Raw genomic sequence first — 13,777 nt, forward strand, 5'->3', positions numbered from 1 at the left:
ACATGCCACTGAATTTGTGTAGTAAATATAGACCAGTAGCTAGGAGGGCAGCCTTTCCTGATCGAAAACCAAATAGATGTATGCATGGAGGCGGGGGGTGGAGTCATAGTACAGTGGCTAGGGCATTTGCCTTGCACACAGCTGATCCAGATTTGATTCTTGACATCCCATTTGGTCCCCCGAGCACTGCCAGGAGTAATTCCTGAGCGCAGAGCCAGGACTAACCCCTGAGCACCACTGAGTGTGACCCCAAAAGTCCCCACTACTACCAAAAAAAACCCAAACAAATATATGCAGTTAGTCATGAATGCATAAGAAGGACACTAGTTGGTCTGATTTCTTAGCCTCTGCATTCTTGCCCTCTCCCTCTGTAAAATGTGGATGATGTGGTGAGTTCCAAGTAAGAGAAATTTCAAAGAGGAAATGAAAACAGTATACACGAAATGCCGTTTTAACAATAAGCACTCAGAGAAAATGGATATTTGGGGCCTTTTAAAAATTTTTTGCTCACAGGTACCTGATGTCTATGTCTTTGCAGAGAGCACTTTGTCTGTAAAATCCTATCATTCCAGATCATGTCCTTTCACGTATCTTTTCTCACTATGTTCAATATAGGTCCTATTGAAGGCACTGCATAATCAGCCTTTTTCAGAATTATTTTCCAGAAAATTTTGTTTCTGCCCCAAAGTGTTCACACTGATAGTGTATAATTTGGTGTTTTAGTCATTCTACCCTATATCATATGTTGATAGAAGTGCAGGGGTTAGAATGGTTGAATAGAGTCTCCTTGGGATTTGGGGCTTAAATAGTCTCAGGGGTTTTGTAATTGTAGGAAGAAGAGTATAATCAAACTAACCAAAAGCTATTTTTAACTGCTATAAAGTTAAAGAGGATGAAGGACAGCAGAGTAGTGTTGGTTATGAGATGCCTTAGAGCGAAGAGACCGATGAGAACTGCATGATGAGCAGTTCAGGACAAGTGTCCTTCTTGGTGGAAGAATCACGCATGGTTGTGGCTTGGGTTCCTGAGCCTGATCTGTAAGCCTGATCTGTAAGAGAAAGCCAGTGTAGCTGGAGGGAATGAAAATGGATGTTGAGAACTTGTGTAGGGCCTTTTTGTCTAATCGGTTTTGATTGTGGTCATAAAGCAATGGACAACCATTTTCCTGTGGGAAGGTTTTAAGTTAAAGGTTGATTTGAACCAGTTTATACTTAAAACAAGTTTTCTTTGCTATAGGATGGAGAAAGCACATAGGAGAACTAGGAATTAAAAGACAGGTTAATGGATAAGGGGCCTAGAATTACACAGAGAAAAACCATTTTATATTGCTTGCTATACATTGTACCCTTTCGTCAATTGTATGATGGTGATCTAAAGTTTCTATCTGAACAAGCCAAGTACTGAAGTGGGCTCATTTTTTATTCTTTTGGATATAGAAGGTAAATCCCCTCTACTCCATTATTTGGTTTGACCGAAGATGATCCATTTTCCACCTTTTAAAAATGTTTGCAGTATAAATGTATGGATTTTCTAATTTCTCAGCTGTGATTAAAATTCTTCAAAGTTAAAAATGTTCTTATATGTGTTTTCATTCTCTACGTGAAACTAGATTATAAACTATTTTTTCTGTCATATTAATATTAATTGTTTATCATGACATTTTTGGCTCTTCAAAAAAGTACCTGGTTAACTGTGATATTTTAAAGCATGTATTTTGCATCCTTTATAGTTCCTGAAATGCTGTCCTTGGCAACAAAAGAGGAAGATTTTTTTCCCCTCCCTCTGATGATGAGCTAACACAGGGGCTGAAGTGTGCCGCACACCCGTGAAATCCTAGACAGCTGTAGCAAATCCCACTCCTATGCTAAGAGCAGGCTTGAGTGACAGGGGACTTTAATTAGAGCAGCTTTTAGGAAGACTGAGAAAATGAAGGGGGGAAAAAGTGCACTGGGCTGGCTTGGCTTGGCTTGTGTTCTGAGGTGTGTCTAATTAAATTATCACCGTTTCTATTCTCAGGGATCAATGAGCAAGGACTTTACCGAATTGTGGGGGTCAATTCTCGAGTGCAGAAGCTGCTGAGTGTTCTGATGGGTGAGTGCACATGCTCTGACTCTCCCTCCCGGTGGATCCGGGGGACAGACAGAAATCTGGGCAAGCTCCTTGGGGAATCAGGGTCTTTAAGAGGCAACCCTGAGAAGTCATTTGCCGCCCTACCCTAACCAGTTGTCCTGACTGAGGTCATTGCTGGAAAAGGTACTGAGAGGGGACAGACAGGCAAAAATGGCAGGTCTCAAGCACCTTATCCTCTGTGGATTTGGTGGCCACCCCTCTGAGTGGTGCTGGGTTGCTCAGGTGACCACCACACCATCATCTGCTTTAATAGTGCCTGAAGCTCAGTCCTCTTTTTTTTTCTTTTTAATTGATCACTTGATATTCCATTACTCATCGATTTGCTTGATCAGGCACTAGTAACGTCTCCATTCATCCCTGTTGCGTGCTAGCATAGCCCACTGGCATCTGTTCATTCTAGGAACCTCAAACCAATCTAAGAGCCTCAAATCATTCTAAGAGCCTCAAACCAATCGTTCTGGGTCTTCACGAAGAAGTCTGACCATCTCGTAGGTGGGCGTCCACACGATCTTTTGACATCCCATGGAATCCAGTCGGTAATGGCTCTAGTCATCTCTAAATCTCATTACGTGTCCAGCCCATCTGATTTTCCATGCCTTGGCAAACGAGACAGCATCCTTGATTCTTGAGTGTTGACGGAGATTGGAACTCTGGATTCTTTCTCTCATTTGAGTGAAGCGTGATACTCCAAGCATAGCTCTTTCGATTCCTCTTTGAGAGACCCGAATAGCGTTCTCATCCTGTTTTTGTAAGGCCCAAGTCTCTGAGGCATGTGTTAATACAGGAAGAACAGTGGAATCGAGGAGATGTGCTCGGAGCTGGAGGTTTTTTCTCCTCTTAGCTATTTCTTCAACGCTCTTGAAGGCATTCCAAGCTGTTATCTTCCTGCGCAACTCAGGTGCCAGGTCATTTGTCATGTTAATTTCTCGACCTAGGTACACATAACTGTTGCATTCGGAGATGGTTGTTCAGTTGAAAACGAATGGAATGTCAGGAACAAGACTGTTTCTCATGCACTTTGTCTTTGTGAGATTCAGCTGTAATTTGACCTTTTCACACTCACGGTCGAAGTTGGTCAGCATTTGTGCCACTTGGCTGATGTTTTTAATTATGATTTTAATTAAAATGCTTTATTGCTGTGTACAGCATTTAGAACTGTATTTTAAGTGTTACATTAATTTTTCTTTTTTGAAAAATTTTTATTAGTGAGACACCATGAGGTACAGTTGTAGACTTACAAATTTTGTTCTTGGGTTTCAATTATACAATGATCAAATACCCACCCTTCCACCAGTGCCCATTTCCCACCACCACAGATCCCAGTATCCCATACCCCCCCCCGCCATTTCCCCCATCCCACCCTGCTTCAGTGGCAGGGCATTACCATCTGCTCTCTCTCTCCTTTTGGGTATTGTGGTTTGCAAAAGAGGCATTGAGTGGCAATCATATTTGGTCTGTAGTCTACTTTCAGCATGCTTCTCTCATCCTGGGAGGATCCTCCCAACACCCTTTATTTGGTTCTCCCTTCTCTATCTGAGCTGCCCTTTCCCCTAGCATATATCATATATGGCTGGCCTCCAAGCCATGGAGTAAACCTCCTGGTACTAATCTCGGCTATTCTTAGGTGTTAGTCTCCTATTTTGTTACTTTATGTTCCCCAGATGAATGCAATCTTTCTATGTCTATCCCTTTCTTTCTGACTCATTTCGCTTAGCTTGATACTTTCCATGTAGTACCACTTGTATGTAAATTTCATGACTTCATCTTTTCTAACAGCTACATAGTACTCCATTGTGTAGATGTACGAAAGTTTCTTTAACCAGTCATCTGTTCTCAGGTACTCAGGTTTTTTCCAGATTCTGGCTATTGTAAAAAGTGCTGCAATGAATAAACAAGTGCAGATGTCACTTCGACTATATTTTTTTGCCTCTCTGGGATATATTCCCAGGAGTGGTATTGCTGGGTCAAATGGGTGAAGCTCGGTCGTCTTTGGAGGCCATCTAGTGGCACACGTCTGCTGCCCACAGAAGGGCATCTTAGGCCGCTGGCCTCAGCAGGCCTCAAATTCCCTGTTTCTCAACGGGGTCACGTGGCAACTGCTGAGATAATGTATACAAGCAGATGATTCTCCTGGATCCTCTTTGCCTCTTGATTTTGAAGACAGTCTCTGTCATTTGAGCAAAACCGCCTCTGCAGCTGGCTCTTGTAAATAGAAAAACTCTACCTTCAAATGTGCAGTGGTATAGTAAAAAAACCAATGAGTCAAATTTGCTTAAGCTGCAGATTTCTTGTATTTTTAGGTATGAATGCAGCCAGCTTTAGTGAGTCACATGGGTTTAAATGGCAAACAGATCAGATTTCACCCAGCACTGTTTATGCCCAGAGAAGCCCAGCCTTGCACTCAGGCAGATAGATTGTTATTTGGGGTCCTACTTGGTGTTCTGAGCACAGACACCTTGTTGATATTTTTCATTTCTTTCTCCTCCCAGTTTCTGAAGTAGTTTTCATATGTAAAGAAATACACTGTCTAGGGTCTAACCAGAACTTTACTGCTCTTTTAAAAAAGAAATCTATTTACCTCATTTGGGCAAAACTCTATCATATTGCTAGTAGTAGTGAGATTCTTTTTAACTATGATTATTTGTGATAATCTCTTTTTTTCCGTGGAGGGGCGATTTAGTACATGTTTGTTATTTTTTAAAGAAAATTGTGAATTTTAAGACATTCATAGATTCATATGTAATTGTAAGAAATTATTCTGTGCATCCTTTTCCCACTTTCCTCCTTTGGCATCATTTGTAGTCAATATTAGTGTCATAACGAAGATGCAGAGCAGTTTTGTTATGTCAAGGACCTCAGCTGTTTTATGGTTGTGCATATCCACCTCATCTCCCACCTACCCCTATCGTTTATCCACGGTAAACTAATTTGTTCTCGGATTTTTTTTTTGTACTTTGGTCATTTCAAGATTGTTACATAAGGAGAGTTGTAAAGTATATAAATAGGTATTTTTTTTGGTGGGGGGGCACACCCAGTGGTGCAGGCCTAGTGCCCTACATGCTGTCTGATCACTCTGGTCCCCTGGGCAATAGTACAGTGAATAGTTTAACTCCCTCAGAATTTATTCAAGTTATGGGACCTGCGAGGTAGTACAACAGGTAGGGTATTTGACTTGTGTATGACCAGTCTGGGTTTGATCCTCAGTGTCCCATGTGGTTCCCTGAGCACAGTCAGGAGTAATTCCTGAATGCAGAGCTAGTAGCAACATCTGAGCATTGTGGAGTGTGCCCCCACCCCTTAAAAAAATGATTTATTCAGGTTGCTGTGTTTTAATAGTTTCTTTTATTCCTGAGTGAGATTTTATCATATAGATATATAATTATACAGATTGTTTAACCATTCATTTATTGAAGAATCATTTCCTGTGTGGAGAAGTTTTGGATAAAACTGCATGAAGATCATGTATATTTTTTGTTGAACATTTGTTCTGTGAGATAAATGCCCACAGATGCAGTTGCAAGGATGTATTCCTTTGGGGTTGGAGGGGTTTGGGCCACATCTAGAGGTGCTCTGGGATTCCTCTAGGCCCTGTGCTCAGGGGTGACTTCTGGCTGTGTTTGGGGGATTATCTGCAGTGCCAGGGATTGAATTAGAGTTAGCTGCAGGCAAGACAAACACCTTAACCCCTGTACTACTTCTTAACATTATAAAAATCCTGTTTGTAAGAACAAATCGATTCTAATGTGTATCAGTCTCAGATATTTATGTCAGATACAAATAGTTTTGAAATGTTTCTTTCTGAAACATTATTCATTGCAGCAAATGAAACTTCATAAAAAGTATGTTTTTATCTGCAAAGTGTCCTGCTTTGGGTAGAATATGCATGCATGCTAAAGGTTTAATATAAAATATAGTAGCAGTACCTAATATGAGCTGGTTCTGGAAGATTGAGTGTGAATAGGAAAATTAGAAGACAAAAAATAGGAAATATTTTAAACAGTGGCATGAGGGACAGAAATCAAGGTCTGTGGTAACTACTGCAGAGAGGATTATTTTATTTAATAATGCTTATGTACATATTTTGGTTTTGGTTTTTGGTCTTTGGCTCACATGCAGTACTTATTTCTAGCTCTGTGCTCAGGGATTATACCTAGTAATAATGAGGTGCCCTGTGTGGTGTCAGGGATTGAACTGAGAATGCTCTGTGCAAGGCAAGTGCTTTACCAACTATACTCTCGCTCTAGCTCCTAATAAGAATAATTATTATGATGTGTTTAGACTCTCAAGTACTTGATAGTAGTAAAGAAGTGTTAAAAACTGAAAATTCTAACATAGCACATGTTGAGGAACTTGAGAAATTTTTGTTTAGTTTTGGTCATTTTTTTCTCAGGAAGTGAGACGCAGTTAAAAGTTTCTAAGTAGGAGCTGGAGCGATAGCACAGTGGGTAGGGTGTTTGCCTTGCATGCAGCTGACCTAGGTTCGATTCCCAGCATCACATATAATCCCCTGAGCACTGCCAGAGGTAATTCCTGAGTGCAGTCAGGAGTGATCCCTATGCATCACTGGGTGACCCCAAAAGAGTTTCTAAGTAATGATTTTATATGACTAGGTCTCTTTTGCCCAAGGGAGCATCCAAGATCTATTTTTTTAAAATTTTTATTAGTGAAACACCATGAGGTACAGTTGTAGACTTACAAATTTTGTAGATTTACAAATTTTTGTGCTTGGGTTTCAATTATACAATGATCAAGTACCCATCCTTCCACCAGTGCCCATTTTCCACCATCACGGGTCCCAGTATCCCACCTTCCCATTCCCCCCCCCACATCCCATCCTGCCTCTGTGGCAGGGCATTCCCTTTTGCCAAGATCTATGAAAGGAAAAGTAGAAGACCTTTCTTCATTTGAATAACTCCCAAGACAGAAGACACACACACAGCTGGACCTGGTGACTCCAGGGACATCTTTATGTGTATTGGACCTTTTCCACTCCCCTTTTTTGGCTTCTTGTTCTCTGTGGCCTCTGGTTATTTTAGTATTGGTGTGTTCTCCTTGGGTGTGGTTCAAATAGCCAGCTGAATACATCACTGAAGTATTATTTTCCTTGGTAGTTTTAGCAGAAGGCCCCAGGAAATCTTTGATTCATGAGTGTGGGTTCTGTCACATGATCTGATCCTCTGTCTCAGTCTAGTCATGGCAGATGAATACAGATAATCTGGCCCTTACACGTGTCTCTGGTGCTGTGTTTTGAGAAGGAGAGACTATCAGGGGTTTGGTTCCTAGACCCTGGGCTGAGCAGGATTTTTAATAGAATGATGGAGTGCTTTCCTAAGACAATAGCTGCTGGAAGCTTCTTTTTAAAAGTACCTTCAACTCAGCTATAACTAGATCATATTGTAGTCATAGGAGGATAACCTTGGCAGAAATGTGGAACATTTATTTGATCATAGCAAGGCATGGAGGAAGGAGGCTGTTAAAATAGGTTAAGCGGAGCATAACCTATCAAGGCTTAGAGCAAACAGCTGCTCCGAGGGCAGGAGAAAAGGACAAGCTCAAAGTGATTGGAGATAGAGGATCAACCAGACTTTGTAGCCAACTGGATATGAGAGCAGAGAGATTTCAAAGATAATGGCTTGTTATGCAAGGTGTCAGAAGAAAAGAAGCGACATTTTAGAATGGTTTGCTAATGTGAAAACAGTCATTCTAGGTCAGTTGTGCTAAGCAGAGTAGCCTGTCCAGACCCTGGTGTTCCTGAGTGAGCAGCCCTGGGTCAAATGTTGTTCTCAGTTTCCCTGTAGATAGAGGAAATACTTAAGCCCATGAAAGAAACAGGAAAAACAAATAACAATCACAAGTCATAAGGCCAGTATTCTCTGCCAGAGGGACTCTTTCGATAATCTGGGGTGCAAACTGAGATTCAGATCATATTAAGAGGTGAACACAGTGCCATCCTCAGTGGCCGGATTGAATCCAGACTTGAAAATAGCCTCCTAGATTCTCTCCATCAGTTTAAATGGTTTGGATCTTGGAATGGATGAATCATCCATTAGCAGCAAGACTCCAGTGTCGAAGTGGGAGGTCTATCTCCTTTCTTTCTGACAAACGCACTCTTATTTCCGCTAGTGCTAAGTTCTGGTACTAGACTGGAATAGCCTAGAGTTGAAAATTTCTATGACTCCAGTAGCCATAGCCTCCCTGTCTTGGGGACATCCTGGCCATGTGGGAACTACTTCTTCACTCTTCCTTTATTCACTGAATTCCCTATTAGATGCCAGTTCGTGTGCAGGATTTGCTTTACTTTGTCAAAGACTTTTTGAAGTGGAATGGTGCTTTGCAAAGTTAGACTTTAGCAATTGGGAATACTTAAGAAAGCTGGTTACTTTTTTCCTAGCAGATCTGGGATGGCCCTGTACTTTGGTCATACCAGGAGCTTGATCCCTTCTTGCTAGATACCGGGATCCTATCTTTGAAGAGTGAAAAAAGATTTGCAGGTTCCCAGAAATAGAGTATCTTGTGTGTACTTTCTTCCTCTCCCTGAATGTTAAATGAAGATAAATGTTGCCAAATTTTTACCTCAGCATCTTTTCTTCAAAATAAATCAACTAGCTATATTTTTAAATTTGTGTCAGTCTCTTTTTCTATAAATATCTATTCAAAATAACTTTTTTTCTTATTAAAAACTGAGTGGCCATTGTAGCAAATTTGGGGAAATATAAAAAGAAAAAAATGTCTGGAAGACCAGAGGTAACCTTTATTGACAATTTAATATTTCTATCACTTTTTCAATATACTATCATGTGGTATAACAAAATAAATGTTTGCAGAATTGGAATTCCACTGCATAAAATTTGTTTTTCCATATACTTTTTCAAGTAATAGGATACCAATTTTATTTTTTGATGTCATTCAAATTCCAGAGTGTGATTATTTGAGCAATGTGCTATATGAATGATCTCCAAATTTTAGTCTGTTCCAGTATTTGCAGACTAGCTTCGTCTTTCTAGAAGCTTTCAGGTGAAGATTCTCATAACAGAGGTTAACAGAAGGCATTTGGGGGTTGAAACAGTTCTATTTACATGGCTTATCTGTTTGACCCTACACAAATTATTTAAGCTTAGCTACTCTTCCATTTTAGCACTTGTAGTGTTAGCCCTGCATCCTGAATAATGTAAGGATTAAGTGAAAAAAATACAACGGGAGTTTCCAAGATACCAGATCCTAGATGTTAGTAAATGTTTGCTGTCGTTGCTCTTAATTTTATAGGATTTTTGTTTGTTCTGCTCAGGGCTTTCTCCTGACTTTGCACTCAGCAGTTATTCCTGGCAGTGCTTGGGGGGCCATGTGGGATGCCGGGGATTGAGCCCTGGTTGACTTTGTTCAAGGCAAAATACCTTATCCTATGTGCTGTCGCTCCAGTCCCTTAATTTTATATGATAATTTAGTTGTTTCCATAAGGTTTATTTTAAAATTTCAAATTGCAAAGTTAAGGTATATCCATGTGTTCAAGATCCTTCCTTTATGTTCCCAGATTTGCTCTCAGTCTGATGGGAGTACCCAGCACTTCACATCTTTGCCAAATTATGTTACCTTCTTTATTTTGGCACATTACATTCAAAGTTAATCTCCATTTATTGACATTGCATTTTTTTAATTTGGATTCTGTCAGGCATATTCCTTGCATTTATTGCTGTTTAACTTTTCTTTTTTTTTGAGTTGCCTACTTGTGTGCTATAAGCTGTTTTGGTGGTGGTGGTGATGGTGATTATAATCTTTCGATCTTTCGATTATTAAAACTTTTTTGTTTTATTTTATTTTATCTTTTTGTTTTATTTTGTTTATTTTATTTTGTTTGTTTTGTTTACACGCAGCAGGATTCAAAGGACTGTTTTTGGCTCTGTGCTCAGGAATGACCACTGGCAGGACCATATGAGGTGCCAGGGATTTGAACCAGGGTCAGATGCAGCAAGGCAAAGCATTTTATCTCCTGTACTATCTCTCCAGCCCTTTATTGTGAGAACTTTTGTATATAGATGTGATGTTACCAATATTTTTTGATTTTGTTTATCTTAAATTTCTGGGTACTTTTTGTTTTTGTCTTATAAATAGTTCAAGTTTACATGAAGCCCAAATGTATAAAGCAGCTCTTTACATTGTGCATTAGAAGACAAGACACCTTTAGTTTTTCAGGATTAAAATCGCCTCTTGTTTTTCTTAAAAATTGATGTGGAGTAGATGGCAGCCGCATGGGAGCCTTGTGGACAGCAGGTATGAGCCGGGGGTGTGGGGACGACTAAAACCTCATGGGAAGGGGGGCGTTTTGGTCCGCCCTTCACGCCCTACCAGTTGCCCCCCACGAGCGGCTCTCTGGCACGGCCACGACTCCAGAGCACAGAAACCAATTTCTTAACTATCTGACTTTCAGTAGAAATACTTCCAGGGTCAATAAATAAAATAGCAGAAATCCAAAACCAACATTTAATTCTTGAACCCAGCTGTAGAAAGCAAATCACTTCACAATGCTTTTTCAGCATGTCTGATTTGGGGGGGGGGGTAAACTCTAAATAATAGTGGTGAATCTTTTATTGAAACAATGAATCTAATCAAAGCAGATAGAGTGTCAACTAGAATTCATCTGCCTCACAGGGACTGGGAGGGGTGGGGGGTGGGGTTTTATTGGGGTTCTTCATGGTAAAAAATAAGTATTGGTAAAGGGAAATGTGTTTGATATTTGCATGACTGAGACATAAACCTGAAAGCTTTGTAACCTTTCCCACAGTGATTCAATAAATAAATAAATAAAATTAATAAAAAATAAAATAAAAAAATTGATGTGGAGTATAGTAATACAAAATGGAAGCTTAACTCCCCTGTTCCTCAAGTATTAATCCACTTGACAAATAACCATATAATGAAAATTTTTTTCTCTTTCCTTGACTTTTAAATATCACCATGCAGTTATTCCTTCAATAAACATTAGGGCCACTGAAGGAGTTTTTATACATTTTTCTGATAGAAAGCAGTATTTTGTTTCTTATTTTGTAGTTTTCACTCTTAAAATGCATCATTGATAAGTTAAACACTTTTGTAACCCTATTACCTTAACTGATTTAAATTATTGTTAGATAATCGGGTGATAAGACAGCAGATAGGGTGCTTGCCTCCCATGAGGCCTATGTAGGGTCAATTTCTGGCACCTCATAAGGTTCCCAAGCACCACCAGAAGTGAGACTTGAGCTCAGAGACGTGAGTAATTCCTGTGCATTGCTGGGTATGACCCTCCAAAATATAAATAAAAATATTTTAATGCATTATTTTAATTTTTCATTCCCCCCAGCTTACCTATTATACTATCACTGTGGCTCCATTTTTACCTTTATAATTCAATTTTCTTCTAATTATTGACATACCAACAAAACTCCTCTAAACGTATATTTGTGTCTTTTATTTAAATTTAATTTATGCTGCATTTTTCTTTTTGCTATTTAATTTTATAATGGATTTTCAGCGCCTTTACTAATTTATCTAGTTGCTTTCATTTGTACCTTTTAGTTGTCATTTTTATTGTTTTACTGTGTTTCTCTTTATTTTCCTTTTTTTTTAATTTCACAGTATCCATTTCCAAAAAAAGAATTCATTTTTAGTAACAAGAGTTTTCAACAATAATTTTACAGTTCTCAGTCTTTTGATCTTTCTGTTTGGGATATTTTATTTTCCTGTGATGCTAAGGATTGAACCAAGGGTCTCAGAAATGTGAGCCAAGTGCTCTGTCAGATCCCTGTTCCTTGATCTCTTTATTTTGCCAAATATTTTATGTGCTATTAAATCTTTTGTTTAACCAACCTAATTTTATTTTATTTTAATTTATTTATATTTTGGGTTTGGGGGTCATACCTGGAGGTGTTCAGGGCTCATTCCTAGTGGTGCTCGGGACTCCATATGCAGTGCCAGAGATCAAACCCAGGTCAGCCAAATGCAAGATAGTATCCACCCCCTTGTACTATCTCTCTGGGCCCAAATCAACTTGATTTTTATATTGCCTTTTTCTGATAATTTCAGAAATAATATTAAAATCACCCTCTCTGGTGAGGTTTTTTGTTTGTTTATTTTGGGATCTTTTGCAATGCCAGAGACTGAAGCCAGCACCTCAGACACGCATGGCATCCGCTACTCCAGGGCCCCATCCCCGCCCCTCTCGTGAAACTCAAGGGCTGTTGTACATGATTCCACCCAACTCACTTACTCTCTTAAATCTTTCATTTTTGTGTCCCAAGAAGCCCTAAGAACATTCTCCTGGTTCTGTAAGAAGTGATACTTTTTGTTTTCTGGTTAATGACAAGTATTTTATAGCTCTTTCTTGGTCACTCCTAGTTTTTTCTAGGACTTTCTTCCTTCTTAATTCGCTTTTCCTGATATATCCTCAAGTGTATCTGCTATGTCTGCATGGGGGTTGGGGGGTTCAATGTGACATCATTCCTTGGAGGAACTTGGGTCTTATGTCAGATGGCTGGAAGAACCTACCATAGTGTTCCTCCAACCAGGTTTACTTCAGAGCGTCCCCTGATAAATATTCTTTTCCTATGCTATTGAAGCTATGTGTCCCTGTGTTTGTGTTCTTCTGTATTTCGCTGTGATCATGAAGGAATACACATATAGTATTTTTATGTTTTCCTTGTTCTGTAATTAAAAAAAAATGTTTAAAGGAATGTCAGTGCCCTAGAGAGGTAGAGGTAACAAGCTTGTCTATGGAAGCACACTGCAGTGCTTGCAGAAGTGTCAAACTGAGGAACATGTCTCAACCACATATCTCAGATTCAGCTATAAACATTTTTTGGTTTCACTCCCCCAAAGGCCTTGAGTATCTGTTTTTCCTTTTTCCTGTATCCTTCATTTCTCATACTCTTGAATAGAACAGAATAAATAAAACCAAAGATTTCTTTCTAAATCAATCTGAAGTCATAGACATTTTTCTTGACAACTTCTGGTGTTTTGTTTTTGTTTATTTGGGGCCACACCCAGTGCTGTTCAGGGCTTACTCCCACCTCAGCACTCAAGGATCACTCCTGGTATTCTGGGGATTGAACCCATGTTGGTCAAAAGCAAGGCAAACGCTCTACCTACTATACTGTCCCTCTGGCTCCCATCTTCTTGACAAATTCTTATACCTGGAGACAAGCCCCTGGGCATTGTACAGTCTCTCTTGCCCCATATTCTAGTATTAAGGAATGGCATATAGATCACTGTAACAGATGCGAGTGCAGAACTAGAGCTCATATTGGTATGGCCAATTGATCTTTGATAAAGGTGTCAAATAATTTACTGGGGTAAAGGACATTTTTTTCTCAGCAATGGTAAATACAGTTGGGAAATACATTTGGGAAAAAATTAAATTGGGAAAAAATTAAATTCAACCTTTATCTTACAAAATACGTTTATAAATTCAGAATGTATCATGAAATGAAAACTTTGGAGAAAATCTTTTATTCAGTTTGGTTTATAAAAGATTTCTGAGAAAACAAAAATGATGAATCATAAAAGATCTGTCACAAGTTAAACTACATCCAGGTATAAAACGTCTGAGCTTTAATAGATTAAGGAATAGAACGGACAAACTACCTGTCAGGAGAAAATGTGAAAAACATGTATTTGC

At 39.3% G+C, this 13,777-nt stretch overlaps 1 protein-coding gene across 2 annotated transcripts in view; it reads left to right on the plus strand.

The window, feature by feature from the left end:
• Positions 1 to 13,777, plus strand: part of ARHGAP26 (Rho GTPase activating protein 26) — a 511,759-nt gene that overhangs the window by 296,822 nt on the left and 201,160 nt on the right. For both annotated transcript variants that reach the window (XM_056124844.1, XM_056124845.1), the window contains exon 14: positions 2,017 to 2,091. In XM_056124844.1, coding sequence (XP_055980819.1) covers positions 2,017 to 2,091 — 75 coding nt within the window. The remainder of the gene's footprint in view (positions 1 to 2,016; positions 2,092 to 13,777) is intronic.

The sequence above is a fragment of the Sorex fumeus genome, unplaced genomic scaffold (assembly GCF_029834395.1).
Source record: "Sorex fumeus unplaced genomic scaffold, SorFum_2.1 ptg000051l, whole genome shotgun sequence".
In the NCBI taxonomy this organism is placed as follows: Eukaryota; Metazoa; Chordata; class Mammalia; order Eulipotyphla; family Soricidae; genus Sorex; species Sorex fumeus.